The 21,059-nt window shown below is 48.1% G+C and overlaps 1 protein-coding gene across 5 annotated transcripts in view; it reads left to right on the top strand.

The window, feature by feature from the left end:
- The window catches only part of LOC139563930 (cell adhesion molecule 4-like), a 221,779-nt gene that overhangs the window by 175,892 nt on the left and 24,828 nt on the right, over positions 1–21,059 (top strand). For 2 of the 5 annotated variants that reach the window (XM_071382967.1, XM_071382970.1), the window contains exon 2: positions 17,330–17,476. In XM_071382967.1, coding sequence (XP_071239068.1) covers positions 17,330–17,476 — 147 coding nt within the window. Of the gene's footprint in view, positions 1–7,199; positions 8,807–17,329; positions 17,477–21,059 lie in introns of those variants that run through there. The other 3 variants (XM_071382968.1, XM_071382966.1, XM_071382969.1) reach the window with 3 other exon arrangements.

Genomic DNA, 21,059 nt, shown 5'->3' with positions numbered 1-21,059 from the left:
CAATGAACCCACCCTCGACCCCTACCATCTACATCACACACCACAATGAACCCACCCTCGACCCCCTACCAGCTACATCACACACCACAATGAACCCACCCTCGACCCCCTACCTGCTACGTCACACACCACAATGAACCCACCCTCGACCCCTACCAGCTACGTAACACACCACAATGAACCCACCCTCGACTCTTACCAGCTACATCACACACCACAATGAACCCACCCTCGACCCCCTACCTGCTACGTCACACACCACAATGAACCCACCCTCGACCCCTACCAGCTACATCACACACCACAATGAACCCACCCTCGACCCCCTACCATCTACATCACACACCACAATGACACCACCCTCGACCCCCTACCAGCTACATCACACACCACAATGAACCCACCCTCGACTCCCTACCATCTACATCACACACCACAATGAACCCACCCTCGACCCCCTACCAGCTACATCACACACCACAATGAACCTACCCTCGACCCCCTACCATCTACATCACACACCACAATGAACCCACCCTCGACCCCCTACCAGCTACATCACACACCACAATGAACCCACCCTCGACCCCCTACCATCTACATCACACACCACAATGACACCACCCTCGACCCCCTACCAGCTACATCACACACCACAATGAACCCACCCTCGACTCCCTACCATCTACATCACACACCACAATGAACCCACCCTCGACCCCCTACCAGCTACATCACACACCACAATGAACCTACCCTCGACCCCCTACCATCTACATCACACACCACAATGAACCCACCCTCGACTCCTACCAGCTACATCACACACCACAATGAACCCACCCTCGACCCCCTACCAGCTACATCACACACCACAATGAACCCACCCTCGACTCCTACCAGCTACATCACACACCACAATGAACCCACCCTCGACCCCCTACCAGCTACATCACACACCACACTGAACCCACCCTCGACCCCCTACCAGCTACATCACACACCACAATGAACCCACCCTCGACCCCCTACCAGCTACATCACACACCACACTGAACCCACCCTCGACCCCCTACCATCTACATCACACACCACAATGAACCCACCCACGACCCTCTACCATCTACATCACACACTACACTGAACCCACCCTCGACCCCCTACCAGCTACATCACACACCACAATGAACCCACCCACGACCCTCTACCATCTACATCACACACCACAATGAACCCACCCTCGACCCCCTACCAGCTACATCACACACCACAATGAACCCACCCTCGACCCCCTACCAGCTACATCACACACCACACTGAACCCACCCTCGACCCCTACCAGCTACATCACACACTGTGTAGCACGCAGCAACATAAAGGCACTCCTCAGTCGGCAACATAAGCATTGGCCTTGACACACAGAACACACTCCCTATACACACACCGGCCTGTCTGCCCAGCTCACAGAGGGTGGAGAAGCTTAGCTCACCTCAGGATGGTAGGTAGAACAGGGATAACGAGGCATCCTCACCACAGGTTTCTCTGTATGGACAGATAACACCTCACACTAGATGACTTGTTAGAGCTCTGGATTAAACCTGCTGCTTTGACTGTAGCAGGTCTTCTTCAATTGTCATGTAGACTGGGATCGATGTGTTGTGGTGTACAGGCTGAGTAGTGGCTGTTAAATGCAGGGTTTAATAGTATCCATACACTGTGTTGCTGTGACTTTTCTAATGAGGGCAGTTCACAGAGAACGTGTTGGATTACATCATGGCTGCAGGAGGGCCGTTAACATTAGCTAGAGCTGAGGCTGTAGAGAGAGAGACAAACAACAGGGAGAGGTGGGGACTGTCATGTGATGTATGTGCTTAGAGGCATAGACACACACTCATGTATGTGCATGCTCACACATGCACGTCATAGACACACACACACTTGTTCTTGCTCTCTCTCTCTCGCTCACACACACACACACACACACACACACACACACACACACAAAGAGACAGTTCCTCCTCTCTCTCTCACACACATACAAAGAGACAGTTCCTCCTCTCACTCTCACACACATACAGAGACAGTTCCCCTTCTCTCTCTTTCACACATACAGAGACAGTTCCCCCTCTCTCTCTCACACATACAAAGAGACAGTTCCCCCTCTCTCTCTCACACACATACAAAGAGACAGTTCCCCCTCTCTCTCTCACACACATACAGAGACAGTTCTCCCTTTCACACACATACAAAGAGACAGTTCCCCCTCTCTCTCACACACACATACAAAGAGACAGTTCCCCCTCTCTCTCACACACACATACAGAGACAGTTCTCACTCTCACACACATACAAAGAGACAGTTCTCACTCTCACACACATACAAAGAGACAGTTCCCCCTCTCTCTCTCACTCTCACACACATACAGAGACAGTTCCCCCTCTCACTCTCACACACATACAAAGAGACAGTTCCCCCTCTCTCTCACACACACATACAGAGACAGTTCCCCCTCTCACTCTCACACACATACAAAGAGACAGTTCTCACTCTCACACACATACAAAGAGACAGTTCCCCCTCTCACTCTCACACATACAAAGAGACAGTTCCCCCTCTCTCTCTCACTCTCACACACATACAAAGAGACAGTTCCCCCTCTCTCTCTCTCACACATACAAAGAGACAGTTCCCCCTCTCTCTCACACACACATACAAAGAGACAGTTCCCCCTCTCTCTCTCACACATACAAAGAGACAGTTCCCCCTCTCTCTCACACACATACAAAGAGACAGTTCCCCCTCTCACTCTCACACATACAAAGAGACAGTTCCCCCTCTCTCTCTCACTCTCACACACATACAAAGAGACAGTTCCCCCTCTCTCTCTCTCACACATACAAAGAGACAGTTCCCCCTCTCTCTCTCACACACATACAAAGAGACAGTTCCCCCTCTCTCTCTCACACACATACAAAGAGACAGCTCCCCCTCTCTCTCTCACTCTCACACACATACAAAGAGACAGTTCCCCCTCTCTCTCTCACTCTCACACACATACAAAGAGACAGTTCCCCCTCTCTCTCACACACACATACAAAGAGACAGTTCCCCCTCTCTCTCTCACACACATACAAAGAGACAGTTCCCCCTCTCTCTCACACACACATACAAAGAGACAGTTCCCCCTCTCTCTCTCACACACATACAAAGAGACAGTTCCCCCTCTCTCTCACACACACATACAAAGAGACAGTTGCCCCTCTCTCTCTCACACACATACAAAGAGACAGTTCCCCCTCTCTCTCACACACACATACAAAGAGACAGTTCCCCCTCTCTCTCTCACACACATACAAAGAGACAGTTCCCCCTGTCTCTCACACACACATACAAAGAGACAGTTGCCCCTCTCTCTCACACACACATACAAAGAGACAGTTGCCCCTCTCTCTCACACACACATACAAAGAGACAGTTCCCCCTCTCTCTCACGCTCTCCTTCTCGCTCCATCTCCAAGCACCAAGCAACAAACCCCTACACCTCCTTCCTCCTACAGAGTTACTGTATCACACACACACACACACACACACACACACACACACACACACACACACACACACACACACACACACACACACACACACACACACACACACACACACGCACACACACACACGCACACAGAAGAGAAATGTTATCTCAGATCAACTGACAGGATCTGGTGCATCAGACACTCAGCCAGACCCGGCCCCAACTGCTGATTCAGAGATATCCCACAACCCCCTACCACACACACACACACACACACACACACACACACACACACACACACACACACACACACACACACACACACACACACACACACCATGCTGCTCACTCCGCCACGGGCGCTGCCTGCCTCAGTACAGGTAGTGTATCCATGGTAGTGAGAGCACTTACTCTTTTAATATCTACGGTGTTGAATGCTGGAGGTGACCTCACCGCCGTGCTTAAGCAGCCGGGGATCTGTGGAAGGATGTTGGAGTGCTTAATATTTTCATCACACCGCTGACTTAAGCCCCTTAAGTGCTTTGGCAACACTTATTCCATTGTGTTGCCAATGAAGCCCATAACACATTTGACTTGGACGAGGAACTGGGGGAGAGGGATGGGGACAGCATTGGCCTTCCGCATACTGCGACAAAACACACACGCATGTGTACATACATACACACTTGTATGCACACTGGTAGATACACACAACCACACACACACACACACACACACACACACACACACACACACACACACACACACACACACACACGACTGTATCATAATGCGAGAGCATGTCTAATTGAATACATTAGCGTTGTGTGGAATATGAATATGGTTTGTGACAGATGCAGATGACAGAGGGAGATTCATCTGAACTGTTCAGGGACTAGAGCAGTGAGGTACTGGTGAGGGCAGTAGCTGACTCACATTTAGTTAGTACAACACAGCATAACACTGTGGAATGTTTTCCTCCCCAATGGTTTTGCAGTGGGGTGTTTTGGACTTGGTTGTGGTGAGTAACTGTGCCTCCTCGACCTGGCCTAGGGGTGGTCAGTAGTATCCTAGTGGTTAGAGAGGTGGAGATGTAGCCAAGGAAAATGTCACCTTGCAATCCAAGGTACCATATGCCGTTTTGCCCTTAAGCAAGGCATGTCTCACTTCCCTGCAGTCAAATGACCTAGTGGCCTCATGGGTGGAATGCTATTCATATTTTTCTAAATTTCATAATGAAAAAACGTTGTTTTTTGACACCGAACAATCTGATGTTTCTATGTCAAACGGTTTTGTTATATTTCAGTCTTCTGTGATGTATATAAAGTGTAATATTGGGATGCAAACCAAAAATGTAATACAACTCTATATCTGACATGGTACAGGTGTCTTCTTTGAAGCCATGTGTGTGAGGTGTATACTTTTGGTTTCAAAGTAAATTTGTTTGGGACTACCAAGAAACACTCTGACCCTGACTTAGCCCACTGCAGTAAAGGTTAACCCCTGAATGCCGGGTAGAGCAATATATACATTTGTGTTATGAAAGATGGAGTAGAAATTACTAGCCTACTGTGTGCAAACCCTGTGATTTCTTAGTGGCATACATGTATGTCTCATTACTGTGTTAAAGACTGGGAGTAACAGAGTGTATTTACAGTCTCATCAAGCACTTACTGACATCAACAGGAGCCACGGTTCACAAATGCATGAAAACACGAACATGCTACCAAACACACACACACACACACACACTCACACACTGTTCTAATAACACACATACAGACATACACACACTGTTCTGAGAACACGCATACAGACACACACACACACACTGTTCTAATAACACACATACAGACATACACACACTGTTCTGAGAACACGCATACAGACACACACACACACTGTTCTAATAACACACATACAGACACACACACACTGTTCTAATAACACACATACAGACACACACACACTGTTCTAGTAACACACATACAGACACACACACACACTGTTCTAATAACACACATACACACACACTGTTCTAATAACACGCATACAGACACACACACACACTGTTCTGAGAACACGCATACAGACACACACACACACACACACACACACTGTTCTAATAACACGCATACACACACACACACACACACACACACACACACACACACTGTTCTAATAACACGCATACACACACACACACACACTGTTCTAATAACACGCATACAGACACACACTGTTCTAATAACACACACACACACACACACACTGTTCTGATAACACGCATACACACACACACACACACTGTTCTTAGAACACGCATACAGACACACACACACTGTTCTAATAACATGCATACACACACATACACACACTGTTCTAATAACACACATACACACACACACACACTGTTCTAATAACACGCATACAGACACACACACACTGTTCTAATAACACGCATACAGACACACAGACACACACACACACTGTTCTGATAACACGCATACACACACACACACACACACTGTTCTTAGAACACGCATACAGACACACACACACACTGTTCTAATAACACGCATACACACACATACACACACTGTTCTAATAACACGCATACACACACACACACACACACACTGTTCTAATAACACGCATACAGACACACACACACACTGTTCTAATAACACGCATACAGACACACACACACTGTTCTAATAACACGCATACAGACACACACACACTGTTCTAATAACACGCATACAGACACACACACACTGTTCTAAGAACACGCATACACACACACACACACACTGTTCTAATAAAACGCATACAGACACACACACACTGTTCTAATAACACATATACAGACACACACACACACTGTTCTAATAACACGCATACACACACACACACTGTTCTAATAACACGCATACAGACACACACACACACTGTTCTAATAACACGCATACAGACACACACACACACTGTTCTAATAACACGCATACAGACACACACACACTGTTCTAATAGCACGCATACAGACACACACACACTGTTCTAATAACACGCATACAGACACACACACACACTGTTCTAATAACACGCATACAGACACACACACACACATGCAGCCATTATGGACTGTCTTAATACAGCGATTATAAAACAGGCCATTGGACATTCGACCTCTATGAGGTTTGTGTCTCTCTGTCTCTCTGTCTCCCTGTCTCTCTGTCTCTCTGTCTCCCTGTCTCTCTGTCTCTCTGTCTCTCTGTCTCCCTGTCTCTCTGTCTCCCTGTCTCCCTGTCTCCCTGTCTCCCTGTCCCTCTGTCTCTCTGTCTCCCTGTCTCTCTGTCTCTCTGTCTCCCTGTCTCTCTGTCTCTCTGACTCCCTGTCTCTCTGCCTCTCAGTCTCTCTGCCTCTCTGTCTCTGGGTTTCAACTGAGGGATTGTAGGGGAAGAAGGCCTTGCCACTAACATCCTAAACAGACCCAACTATATACCCTGTCTGAATGGACTGCTGGGCGGTCAGACACACAGCCACTGTTCTCTGACCTGAAAGACAGTCATTGTCGCATCCACACCCCAAACCTTCACAAAATAACTAAAATGCTAAATATGCATCCACGGACTAACACACACACTTATACACACTGATAGAGAGTGGAAGCAGGCAGGCTGTGGGAGGAGAACGGGTTATATAAACCCGACACAGACGGACAGATAGACAGCTGACACTACTCTGGGATATACTGAACATATACTGAACGACAGAGAGGAAGAGGAGGAGGAAGAGGAAACAACCAGGAACTAAAGCACTGTCCCACAATATTGACCTGACTGAGGATAGAGAGAGGAGACGACAAGATAACAAAACAACCACAACGAGAGGGGGATGAGAAGAGAAAACACGGAATAGACTTTGTTTGGATCAGAGAGACAATATCCTTTCCGAGCTACAACGACAGAGAGCACAGAGCAATTTCCTTGGTGTCAGGTTCTGGTGAGGTTGCTGTTAGGGACTTGGAGGTTCCCTGCTACTTCAGTGCCATTGACAGTGCCAGGGCACGCGGTGCGGTTGTGGTAGCATTGACTGGCTAATTGCAGACAGAAGGCAGAGGACTTTGTAGCAATCTGGGGATGACACCGCTGTTCTCCTCAATCAGATAGTGTTCAGTGAGGTGTGTGCTGCTGCAGTCCGGTCACCCTCAGTAAGCTATACGCTCTCCGGGCCGGGCCCTCGCCACTGCTGCATTAGGAGCTGCCAATCAGAACCAACAACCAACTCCACACGGACCGCAGAAGCTGAACTGAGCAGCTGAACTGAGCAGCTGAACTGAGCGGGTAGTGAACACGAGACTCAACACAGGGACTGAACATAGTGACTGGAAGCAGCCGTGTGCAGCAGAGAGAGACATTGTGATCCTGTATAATCATACAGAGGGATGACATGCATACACGTTATACTGTAGGCCTACAGTGGGATGGATAGATAGAGAGACAGCCTATAGAGTAATGCTATATGTGTGATACTGTAGGGTGTTTATATCACACAGGGAGACAGTATTCATTTGTAAAGCAGTTACCATCACAGTTGGAGACGGTGATGTGTGATAGTGAACAGTGGGAGACCATTTAGCTGATGACATGTTTGTGTTGTCAAAAGTATCATGTGTGGGGATGGAGCCCCGAGTTGAGAGATACGAGTACAGAAACAGTTTCATGTCCAGTATCATGACTTGTTTCAGATGGTTCACTCTGATGTGTCTGTCTGGCTGATGTAAAGTACAGATATTGGTTTGTTTGGTTTTGGGATTCTGGTGATTGGTTCGCAGTTTGACTGGTTCTAGCCTGTTGGTTTGTATCATTGCTTTGTTGTTTAGTTATATAGTCCTACACAGCAGTGCAGCTCTGTTTGCTGGCAGTCCATTTGGCTAATTGTGTGTTGATAGTAGCAACGTTGTAAGACATTCAGGAGCTACGCTGTGGTGATGTTAGATCGGTGGTATTTTATCAAAAGACTGCAGCTCTGAAGAATCGTGCGTGTTGTGTACTGGTAAAGCCCCGGCTTTGTTGTATGTCACTGCAGCCCTAGCTGTGCTCTGCTGTGCTCTGCTGTGCTGTACGGCGGCTCTGTCCTGTGTCACAGAGGAAGCATTGATCAGACAGCTACTGAGGCTCAATACACAATGAGGCCTGGCCCGAGATCTCTCCTCCTCCCAACTCCCCTCTCCCTCTCCCTGCGTGCCCTGCTCCTTCTCTGCCTTGCGCGTAAGTCACACACACATGCATGTGCAATGCACATTTCACATTTCCTGTTGCTGTAAGATTTTCCTGCTGTAGTAAACTGGCTCAAATGTAAGATCCTATATATGTACACACACTGACTCATCTCACTACATCAAACTAGATTATCTATCTTTCCATCTTTCACCTCTCAGTGGGATAATTGTGGCCAACACGTGATAATGGGAAGATCGGGAGATTTAATAAATGTCATGAAAGTGGGGAAAAGTTATAGAGTGAGGGAAATTGAAGACAAGACACTTAGGAATACAAAGATAGAGTGGACTGAGAGAAAAGCAGAGTATGAATGAACTCTCAAATCTCTATGATTTAGGTGTGAATTTGCAATTTGCATTATGTATGAGCAGAGTGCCATAGAGAGGAATGGCATACACCCAGGCTGTCGGACTGGGGAAATGGGGAAACACAAACCGGGATGGAGGATTACAGTTAAAAGAGGCAAGGGATGAGGAGGGAGGGAGGGAGGGCAGGAGAGAGACCAGGAACCACTGTGGGCAGGAGAGCTAGTGTTTCCCCTGTCTTTGATCTATGATTAGGATCACTGGTAGCACCACGGATACCATGAATACATCCTTGAGCCCATCATTCTATTTGGGCTCAAGCAGCGTATTAATATGCAGAGATGTTCTGTAAATAACCATGGCTGCAACGCGTCCACTTCCTCCAAGCCAATCAAAATCTGGATTGCCGAATTTGCATATTGGATCTACACAGGGACATTTCGTGGCATGGGATGGCGGGGGGGAGGGAATGGATGACAGTAGAAGAGCGAGAGAATGAGGAAGAGGGATGGAAAGAGAGAGAGAATTTGTTTTTATCCTTGGCAAGGAGACTGGGTTATATAATTCCTGCCAATGAAGCAGTTTTGGGTGAGCAGTGAGCAGGAGGAGGGAGACTGGCCAGGTAGAGGGATTGATGCGAAGGGGGGTTAAGACTCTCTCCTCTTGGCCGCTGTGAATCTCCAGCGTGGTATCAACGTGTAATGGGCCTGTACATTTTCCTTAAGCTGCCCTTGTTGTGCATGGCAGTCGTTGCCAGAGCAGTTTTGGGCTGTGACGGCTCGTCATAAACACCATGGCTAACCAGCTTTAGCTGTTTAAAAGGACAGCATACACACTGGTGGAAAACAGAGAGAGGAGGGGTTGTGAAGGACATGGGGGTAATATAGTTAGAGGAGAGTGAGGTGAGTGGATAGAGAGAGCGAGAAAGTGTGAGGTATTTAGAGAGAGATAGAGAGATGAGATGAGCAGAGTGGTAGGGAGAGAGATGAGCAGAGTGGTAGAGAGAGAGATGAGATGAGCAGAGTGGTAGAGAGAGAGATGAGATGAGCAGAGTGGTAGAGAGAGAGATGAGATGAGCAGAGTGGTAGAGAGATGAGATGAGCAGAGTGGTAGAGAGAGAGATGAGATGAGCAGAGTGGTAGAGAGAGAGAGATGAGATGAGCAGAGAGAGAGAGAGAGATGAGATGAGCAGAGTGGTAGGGAGAGAGATGAGATGAGCAGAGTGGTAGAGAGAGAGAGATGAGATGAGCAGAGTGGTAGAGAGAGAGATGAGATGAGCAGAGTGGTAGAGAGAGAGATGAGATGAGCAGCAGAGTGGTAGAGAGAGAGATGAGATGAGCAGAGTGGTAGAGAGAGAGAGATGAGATGAGCAGAGTGGTAGAGAGAGAGATGAGATGAGCAGAGTGGTAGAGAGAGAGAGATGAGATGAGCAGAGTGGTAGAGAGAGAGAGATGAGATGAGCAGAGTGGTAGAGAGAGAGATGAGATGAGCAGCAGAGTGGTAGAGAGAGAGATGAGATGAGCAGAGTGGTAGAGAGAGAGATGAGATGAGCAGAGTGGTAGAGAGAGAGATGAGATGAGCAGAGTGGTAGAGAGAGAGATGAGATGAGCAGAGTGGTAGAGAGAGAGATGAGATGAGCAGAGTGGTAGAGAGAGAGATGAGATGAGCAGAGTGGTAGAGAGAGAGATGAGATGAGCAGAGTGGTAGAGAGAGAGATGAGATGAGCAGAGTGGTAGAGAGAGAGATGAGATGAGCAGAGTGGTAGAGAGAGAGATGAGATGAGCAGAGTGGTAGAGAGAGAGATGAGATGAGCAGAGTGGTAGAGAGAGAGATGAGATGAGCAGAGTGGTAGAGAGAGATGAGATGAGCAGAGTGGTAGAGAGAGAGATGAGATGAGCAGAGTGGTAGAGAGAGAGATGAGATGAGCAGAGTGGTAGAGAGAGAGATGAGATGAGCAGAGTGGTAGAGAGAGAGAGATGAGATGAGCAGAGTGGTAGAGAGAGAGATGAGATGAGCAGAGTGGTAGAGAGAGAGATGAGATGAGCAGAGTGGTAGAGAGAGATGAGATGAGCAGAGTGGTAGAGAGAGAGATGAGATGAGCAGAGTGGTAGAGAGAGAGAGATGAGATGATGAGCAGAGTGGTAGAGAGAGAGATGAGATGAGCAGAGTGGTAGAGAGAGAGATGAGATGAGCAGAGTGGTAGAGAGAGAGATGAGATGAGCAGAGTGGTAGAGAGAGAGATGAGATGAGCAGAGTGGTAGGGAGAGAGATGAGATGAGCAGAGTGGTAGAGAGAGAGATGAGATGAGCAGAGTGGTAGAGAGAGAGATGAGATGAGCAGAGTGGTAGAGAGAGAGATGAGATGAGCAGAGTGGTAGAGAGAGAGATGAGATGAGCAGAGTGGTAGAGAGAGAGATGAGATGAGCAGAGTGGTAGAGAGAGAGATGAGATGAGCAGAGTGGTAGAGAGAGAGATGAGATGAGCAGAGTGGTAGAGAGAGAGATGAGATGAGCAGAGTGGTAGAGAGAGAGATGAGATGAGCAGAGTGGTAGGGAGAGAGATGAGATGAGCAGAGTGGTAGAGAGAGAGATGAGAGATGAGCAGACTGGTAGAGAGAGAGTGAGATGAGCAGAGTGGTAGAGAGAGAGATGAGATGAGCAGAGTGGTAGAGAGAGAGATGAGATGAGCAGAGTGGTAGAGAGAGAGATGAGATGAGCAGAGTGGTAGGGAGAGAGATGAGATGAGCAGAGTGGTAGAGAGAGAGAGATGAGATGAGCAGAGAGAGAGAGAGAGAGCGAGAGAGAGAGAGAGAGAGAGAGAGAGAGAGAGAGAGAGAGAGAGAGAGAGAGAGAGAGAGAGAGAGAGAGAGAGAGAGAGAGAGAGAGAGAGAGAGAGAGAGAGAGAGAGAGAGAGAGAGAGAGAGAGAGAGAGAGAGAGAGAGAGAGAGAGAGAGAGAGAGAGAGAGAGAGAGAGAGAGAGAGAGAGAGAGAGAGAGAGAGAGAGAGAGGAAAATCTGGCATTTATTCCATCTTTCTTCCAATTTCATGTTTGTCTTCATGTCCTCTCTCTCAATCCCTCTCCCTTTCTCCCTGTCCTGAACAAAACAGGATGATTATACTGCAGACTTGAGCTGCAGAACAAATCACATTTAGTGATGGAGAGTGTGGAGATAGAACCATGTGGGAATGAGAGATACCCACTGAGTCAGAGAGAGAGAGGCAAACAGAGAGCGGGAGTCTTGCAGAATGGAAGGAAAGTATCGCAAGATTAGAGGCTAGATGAAGGAAGAGAGACATGGATAGAGGGACGCAAGTAAAAGAGATTGAATATGCACAGAGAAGAAGAGAGGAGGAATGAGAGATGAAGGTATAGAAGGAGCGTGGGGGAGTAGTACAGGGAGAAGGTGAGGGAAAGAGGGAGGTAATGAGATTAGAGGAGATTAGAATACAGCAGGGGAAAATTATGAGCTCCAAAAAAACGAAATGTTGTTTATTCCACTTTTGATTAGGGACTTGGAGGGGGGGGGCGAGAGAGCGAGAATAAACTAGATTGTAAAGGATTATGTATTATTTATAGTTGAGGCTTTTTTGTGGAGTTGATTGGCAGTGTTAGAATCCTGGGAGAGGTGGAGTGATAATTTTAGACCAGAGAGAGAAGAGGGAGGAGAGGAGGGAAAATAATCTTATTCTGTCAGCTGTTTGACTGATGCAGAGGCAGCACAGCCTCACAACTCACTGGTTTACCTGAAGCAGACGCTCTCTGACTGATGCAGAGGCAGCACAGCCTCACAACTCACTGGTTTACCTGAAGCAGACGCTCTCTGACTGATGCAGAGGCAGCACAGCCTCACAACTCACTGGTTTACCTGAAGCAAACGCTCTCTGACTGATGCAGAGGCAGCACAGCCTCACAACTCACTGGTTTACCTGAAGCAGACGCTCTCTGACTGATGCAGAGGCAGCACAGCCTCACAACTCACTGGTTTACCTGAAGCAGACGCTCTCTGACTGATGCAGAGGCAGCACAGCCTCACAACTCACTGGTTTACCTGAAGCAAACGCTCTCTGACTGATAACGCTCTCTGACTGATGCAGAGGCAGCACAGCCTCACAACTCACTGGTTTACCTGAAGCAGACGCTCTCTGACTGATGCAGAGGCAGCACAGCCTCACAACTCACTGGTTTACCTGAAGCAAACGCTCTCTGACTGATGCAGAGGCAGCACAGCCTCACAACTCACTGGTTTACCTGAAGCAAACGCTCTCTGACTGATGCAGAGGCAGCACAGCCTCACAACTCACTGGTTTACCTGAAGCAAACGCTCTCTGACTGATGCAGAGGCAGCACAGCCTCACAACTCACTGGTTTACCTGATGCAGACGCTCTCTGACTGATGCAGAGGCAGCACAGCCTCACAACTCACTGGTTTACCTGAAGCAGACGCTCTCTGACTGATGCAGAGGCAGCACAGCCTCACAACTCACTGGTTTACCTGAAGCAAACGCTCTCTGACTGATGCAGAGGCAGCACAGCCTCACAACTCACTGGTTTACCTGAAGCAAACGCTCTCTGACAAGCTTAACACAGAAAAATTAATTTGCGTATGCAGCTAACCACACACACACACAGACACAACATAGGAATAGTGTAGTGTGGAATGAATATGTTCCAGTCGGTGGTGGGAGAGTGAAAGAAGAGTTGGCTTCTACGGTGTGTGTGTGTGTGTGTGTGTGTGTGTGTGTGTGTGTGTGTGTGTGTGTGTGTGTGTTTAGGTCTATCTCCATAGAACCTCAATCAACACACATGTTTCTAAGTGACTCATCCCATCTCCTTTCCAATCCTCTATTCTACAATGCAACTCTTCCCTTGGTCCATGTTGTTAAATGAGAATGTGTTGTCAATCCAATTAACTGGTTAAAAAAAACATTCACTTTCAATGGGAAAGACAGCTGTCTTCTTGACTTGTTCTGTAGCCTATCTAGAATTAACCTCTTGTGAAGTCCCTCTGGCTGCCTGCCAGCCTGTCTCTCCTGTCTTGTTATTGACCTGCAGGGTGTGTGTGTGTGTGTGTGTGTGTGTGTGTGTGTGTGTGTGTGTGTGTGTGTGTGTGTGTGTGTCTTGAAGTCTCCATGGCGATAACTCAGTCCACTAATCCTACAGTAAGCTACACGCTGAGCCATTCTAGGATTTACTGAGACCCCTCTGTCTTCATACACCTGGCTGTGCTCCCAACTCCCACCCTCCTCTAACCCTCCTTATAACTCAGCTTCACCGTGGGAACCATTTAGGACACCCCGGATACGCCCTTGTTTATTTATACCTATATGTATTATTTATTTATTTGTTTATGCATTTTGAAATTATTGGCTGTCTGAGTGCTGTGTAGTTGGCATAAATAAATGCACGTTTTCAGGGCCGTGGGGAGAGTGGAGGGGAGCTCTGATAGCTGCCTTTCACTGCGATGAAACACTGCCCCCACTTGGCCAAAAGGGGAACTGAAAATAATATATTGTTTTATTTATCTGTTTTTCATACTGTCAGTACACCGCTTTGGTATCGATCGCCTTACATTCTCTCTCAATCTAATTCTGTGCATGTGGAGTATTTTATTATGACTCTGATTTGAATGGGGTCAGGATTAATACTTCTGCCACGGTGGGTCTTTTCTCTTCTGTAGTCATACTACTGTATAGAAGTCTAGCCCTGCCTATTGGTATTCACAAGCCCCTGGCCTACAGTGAATGGATGACTATAAAAACTACAGTTAAAGTGGCAGGGCCACCATGGGGCCATGCTGAGGGGACCTGCGTCATCCCATATCTCTCTCCCAGCTGTGGTGTTATTATACCGGACCCCCCCTCTGCTCCTCCATGCATTTCCTGGTTTGACTGTTCTGTCCCTGTCTCCCGCCACCCTCGCCTGTTCCCGTTGGCTTGGCAGCCAGGTGCGTGGTGGTGGATGTGTCATGCACAGCGCAGGCCTGCCTGGTCTGTCTGTCTCTACACCAGCAGCATCGGCGGGTAGCTCGGCCTAATCTCCATTGAAGAGGTGACAGCTGGTGGAGGAAGTGGAAGTAATGGACTCTAATTAGTCCTATTTTCTAGCCTCGGCCTCAAACATCCCACCACTCTTTTCTGCCTGGATTTGTATGTGCTGTTCTATGGGTTTTGATATGAATAACTCACAATGACTTCCCGGGCCGAGCCTCTGCTTGATGTATGGTGCTGCTAGTACAATTAGTGCCATTAAAACAATGGTGGCCATGTTGCCGGTTGCCAGGGTGATGAGTAATACCAGTCATTAAGTAGCCTAAATAATTGGGATGGAGGTGGTGAACGCTGATGGCCGTGATATGAATCACAATATTGATGTAGAGAATGGGGAATAATAATGACTCCAATTAGTGATAATTGTCCAGGAGTTTTTGGGATGTCCTCTTTATTTCTCTCTCTCTCTCTCTCTCTCTCTCTCTCTCTCTCTCTCTCTCTCTCTCTCTCTCTCTCTCTCTCTCTCTCTCTCTCTCTCTCTCTCTCTCTCTCTCTCTCTCTCTCTCTCTCTCTCTCTCTCTCTCTCTCTCTCTCTCTCTCTCTCTCTCTCTCTCTCTCTCTCTTTCTCTCTCTTTCTCTCTCTTTCTCTCTCTCTCTCTCTCTGTCTCTCTCTCTCTCTGTCTGTCTCTCTCTCTGATAAAGGATAAGATTGAAGATCTAATCATGAGTCTGGTTTTCTATATGGTTACTCCCCTCCCTCTCGCTCACATACACACACGCACGCACGCACGCACACACACACACAGGTTCACTAGAGTGCAGATATTGTAATTCCCAAAGTAGTTAACTCAGCAACTCGTGACTGTCAGCCCCCATCTGACTGTCCCACTCCATGCCCACAGCCTTCTAGAATACTTTTCACAGGGTTGTATAATGTAGGCATGTCTCTGTATTGACTTGCTGTAGTGCCTTCTCCATCACCCAGTTTCAATATCAATGTTGTCCTTTAAGCCCTCCTTCTGGGCTGTTAGTGTGAAACACACAACCACAACCACAACCATGCACAACCACAAACACAAACACAACCATGCACAACCACAAACACAACCATGCACAACCACAAATACAACCATGCACAACCACACACACAACCACAACCACACACAACCACAAACACAAACACAAACGCAGACACGACACCGACCACAACCACGCACAACCACACAACCAGTGTGAAGGGATGCATACGTGTGTGAGCTGAGAGAGAAGGGTAGAGAAAATGTATGTAGGAGAAAGAGATGTCTCTGTGTGTGTACTACTGCTGTTGGCCACTTAGCTTGTATGGTTCCCATCTGCCTCTAATGAGGAACCCACAGTCCAGTGTGTGGGTTGTGTTGCTACAGTATGTCAGTCTCTCTCTATTAGGACTGTGTTAGGCTAATGGCTGCTAATGATAATCATGAAAACAGTCCAACCACCAAGCTCATTTACCGCTCTCCCTGCCTGTGTCCATGTCAATTAATAACAGCATTTGTTTCTCTCTCTCTCTCTCTCGCTCTCGCTCTCGCTCTCGCTCTCGCTCTCGCTCTCGCTCTCGCTCTCGCTCTCGCTCTCGCTCTCGCTCTCGCTCTCGCTCTCGCTCTCGCTCTCGCTCTCGCTCTCTCTCTCGCTCTCTCTCTCGCTCTCTCTCTCGCTCTCTCTCTCGCTCTCTCTCTCTCTCTCTCTCTCTCTCTCGCTCTCTCTCTCTCTCTCTCTCTCGCTCTCTCTCTCGCTCTCTCTCTCTCTCTCTCTCTCTCTCTCTCTCTCTCTCTCTCTCGCTCTCTCTCTCGCTCTCTCTCTCGCTCTCTCTCTCGCTCTCTCTCTCTCTCTCTCTCTCTCTCTCTCTCCCTCTCCCTCTCCCTCTCTCTCTCTCTCTCTCTCTCTCTCTCTCTCTCCCTCTCTCCCTCTCTCCCTGTTTCTCTCTGTTTCTATCTGTTTTTCTACATCTCTCCCACTCCTAATGCTACTCAGAGCCATGTTATATGACTCTGCCGCTACTATCCTTCAAAAAGCACACTAGTATTCATGAGTCATGACTACACCACAATATAATGAATGTATCTCACGTCTATGTATACAGACTGTCAATGGAGCAGAATCAATAGTTGTTTACTTGCTTTTCTGTGAATGTTGTGGTTTGTATTGAAGTGAGGTTGAAACTAAATGTGTCTCTCTCTCTAGCGCGTTGCCAGGCGGTGCAGGCTGAGAATGTGACAGTGTTGGAGGGAGGCACGGCCCAGATCTCCTGTCGTCTGCAGAACTATGACGGCTCCATCGTGGTCATCCAGAACCCTCGCAGACAGACCCTCTTCTTCAACGGCACACGAGGTGTGTGTCTGTGTGTGTGTTATGCATGTTTGTGTGTGTGTGTATTTAGTATGTGTATGTTTATGCGTGTGTGTTTGTGTGTGTGAAAGAGAGACAGTGAGGTTTCAACATTCATCTCTGTGGTCAGGGTTTGAAAAACCAGTCAGCCCCAAGAAGCCACCAGATCAATGTGGTTATGAGGGAGGTCAACCTATTGAACCCATTAGCTGGCCTGTTTAGGTCAACCTATTGAACCCATTAGCTGGCCTGTTTAGGTCAACCTATTGAACCCATTAGCTGGCCTGTTTAGGTCAACCTATTGAACCCATTAGCTGGCCTGTTTAGGTCAACCTATTGAACCCATTAGCTGGCCTGTTTAGGTCAACCTATTGAACCCATTAGCTGGCCTGTTTAGGTCAACCTATTGAACCCATTAGCTGGCCTGTTTAGGTCAACCTATTGAACCCATTAGCTGGCCTGTTTAGTTTTAACAAGGTCTCATTTCATTATGGAGGAGTACATTCTAGGACTTCATTCATACTCCCCTCCCTACCTCATTACGCAATAACAACATGGATCAGACCTCTTCTGCCAGATGAAAGCAGTATATTGAAGCCTTCCGTCCAACTAGCCCTCTCTGTCAGATCAGGACTACCGGTTCACACTATTAAGTATTTAGTGCCGCTTGCTCCCCGGGGAGGAGAACCTTTTTTCCATCTGAAAGCATGATGGACCTTAATATGACAGAGTCAGAGAGAGAAGGGGGGAGAGAGAGGTTAGGTATTGTAGGGTATGAGTTTACCGCTCTCTCGCTCTCCACTCTCACCCACACACACACAGATGCACACACACACACACACACACACACACACACACACACACACACACACACACACACACACACACACACACACACAGACGCACACACACACACACACACACACACACACACACACACTGCAGGGCGATTCCAATGCTACCCACTACCATTAGTGCAGGGAGCAGGGTAACCCATGTTTGGCAGCCTTCCGTGCTGAACCATTCCCCTCTATAACTGTAGAAAGGTCCTGCACTGTTAGGTAAAGGGAATGAGCTGTCCAGCTACAGCACTAAACCAATGGGCTCTGATGAAGCCTGTGTCTCAGATGGCACACTATTCCCTTTATAGTCCACTACGTTAAACCAGGGGATCTGGTCCCCATAGAGATCTAGTCAATAGTAGTGCACTATATAGGGAATCAGGTGCCGTTATGGACACACACAAGGTCTTTTATTAGGCTGTCCAGCATAGAAACAAACTATAGGAACAGTAATAGACCTGTTCAAGAGGACTCCCATCTATCTCATCTAGCTCTGACTGCCTGTGGATCCCATCTATCTCCTCTAGCTCTGACTTCCTGGCATGCAAATGAGCTGGGACAAAAGGTGAAATAGGACTTGAACAAAGCTGTGACATTTAGTTGCCATTTAGTGAAAGTGGGAAAAAAATGTGTTTTTCTGTCGGGAATCACTCTCACATTCAGGGAGCTTTGTGAAATAGTATTCTAAGGCAAATGTAGACTGTTTTTCTCTCTGTCTACAATATATTCCTCTGTGTTTCACACAGACACACAACACACACACTAAACCTCTGATATAATGAATGATGGTGTGAAATGGTGATTACACCAGGGAAGAGAAAAGGAATTCTCCCTCTGCAGAAGCAAACACAAAAGAGCAGGGAGAAAGGGAGTAATACAAAGAGAGGAGAGAGAGGTAGAGAGGAAAGAGAGAGAGGTAGAGAGGGAGGTAGAGAAGAAAGAGAGGGAGGTAGAGAGGGAAGAGAGGGGGAAGAGAGAAAAGAGAGGGAGGAAAGAGAGGGAGGTAGAGAGGAAAGAGAGGGAGGAAGAGAGGGGGAAGAGAGAAAAGAGAGGGAGGAAGAGAGGGAGGTAGAGAGGAAAGAAAGGGAGGAAGAGAGGGGGAAGAGAGAAAAGAGAGGGAGGAAAGAGAGGGAGGAAGAGAGGAAAGAGAGGGAGGAAGAGGGAGGTAGAGAGGAAAGAGGGAGGAAGAGAGGAAAGAGAGGGAGGAAGAGAGGAAAGAGAGGGAGGAAGAGAGGGGGAAGAGGGAAAGGAGAGGGAGGAAGAGAGGAAAGAGAGGGAGGAAGAGAGGGGGAAGAGAGAAAAGAGAGGGAGGAAGAGAGGAAAGAGAGGGAGGAAAAGAGGGGGAGGAGAGGAAAGAGAGGGAGGAAGAGCGGGCGGTAGAGAGGAAAGAGAGGGGGGAGGAGAGGAAAGAGAGGGAGGAAGAGAGGGAGGTAGAGAGGAAAGAGGGGAAGAGAGGAAAGAGGGGAAAGAGAGGGAGGGAGGAAGAGCGGGAGGAAGAGAGGAAATAGAGGAAAGAGAGGGAGGAAGAGAGGAAAGAGAGGGAGGAAGAGCGGGCGGTAGAGATGAAAGAGAGGGGGGAGGAGAGGAAAGAGAGGGAGGAAGAGCGGGCGGTAGAGAGGAAAGAGAGGGAGGAAGAGAGGGGGAGGAGAGGAAAGAGAGGGAGGAAGAGAGGAAAGAGGGGAAAGAGAGGGATGAAGAGAGGAAGGAGGGGAAGGAAGAGAGGAAAGAGAGGAAAGAGAGGGAGGAAGAGCGGGCGGTAGAGAGGGAGGAAGAGAGGAAAGAGGGGAAGGAAGAGAGGTAGAGAGGGAGGAAGAGAACAAAGATCCCAATGCCCCAGGGCAGTGATTGGGGACACTGCTCTGTGTAGGGTGCCGTCTTTCGGATGGGACGTTAAACGGGTGTCCTGACTCTCTGAGGTCATTAAAGATCCCATGGCACTTATCGTAAGAGTAGGGGTGTTAACCCCGGTGTCCTGGCTAAATTCCCAATCTGGCCCTCAACCATCACGGTCACCTAATAATCCCCAGTTTGCAATTGGCTCATTCATCCCCCTCCTCTCCCCTGTAACTATTCCCCAGGTCGTTGCTGCAAATGAGAACGTGTTCTCAGTCAACTTACCTGGTAAAATAACGGTAAAATAAAAAATAAATAAAATAAAAGAGAGGAAAGAGAGGGAGGAAGAGCGGGCGGTAGAGATGAAAGAGAGGGAGGAAGAGATGGGGAGGAGAGGAAAGAGAGGGAGGAAGAGAGGAAAGAGAGGGAGGAAGAGAGGGGGAAGAGAGAAAAGACAGGGAGGAAAGAGAGGGAGGTAGAGAGGAAAGAGAGGGAGGAAGAGAGAAAAGAGAGGGAGGAAGAGAGGGGGAGGAGAGGAAAGAGAGGGAGGAAGAGAGGGAGGTAGAGAGGAAAGAGGGGAAGAGAGGGAGGTAGAGAGGGAGGAAGAGAGGAAAGAGAGGGAGGAAGAGAGGGGGAAGAGAGAAAAGAGAGGGAGGAAAGAGAGGGAGATAGAGAGGGAGGAAGAGAGGGGGAAGAGAGAAAAGAGAGGGAGGAAGAGAGGGAGGTAGAGAGGGAGGAAGAGAGGGGGAAGAGAGAAAAGAGAGGGAGGAAGAGAGGGAGGTAGAGAGGGAGGAAGAGAGGAAAGAGAGGGAGGAAGAGAGGGGGAAGAGAGGAAAGAGAGGGAGGAAGAGAGGAAAGAGAGGGAGGAAGAGAGGAAAGAGAGGGAGGAAGAGAGGGCGGTAGAGAGGGAG

This window comes from Salvelinus alpinus, chromosome 35 (assembly GCF_045679555.1).
Source record: "Salvelinus alpinus chromosome 35, SLU_Salpinus.1, whole genome shotgun sequence".
Lineage (NCBI taxonomy): Eukaryota > Metazoa > Chordata > Actinopteri > Salmoniformes > Salmonidae > Salvelinus > Salvelinus alpinus.
This window is presented reverse-complemented; position numbering and strand designations above follow the sequence as displayed.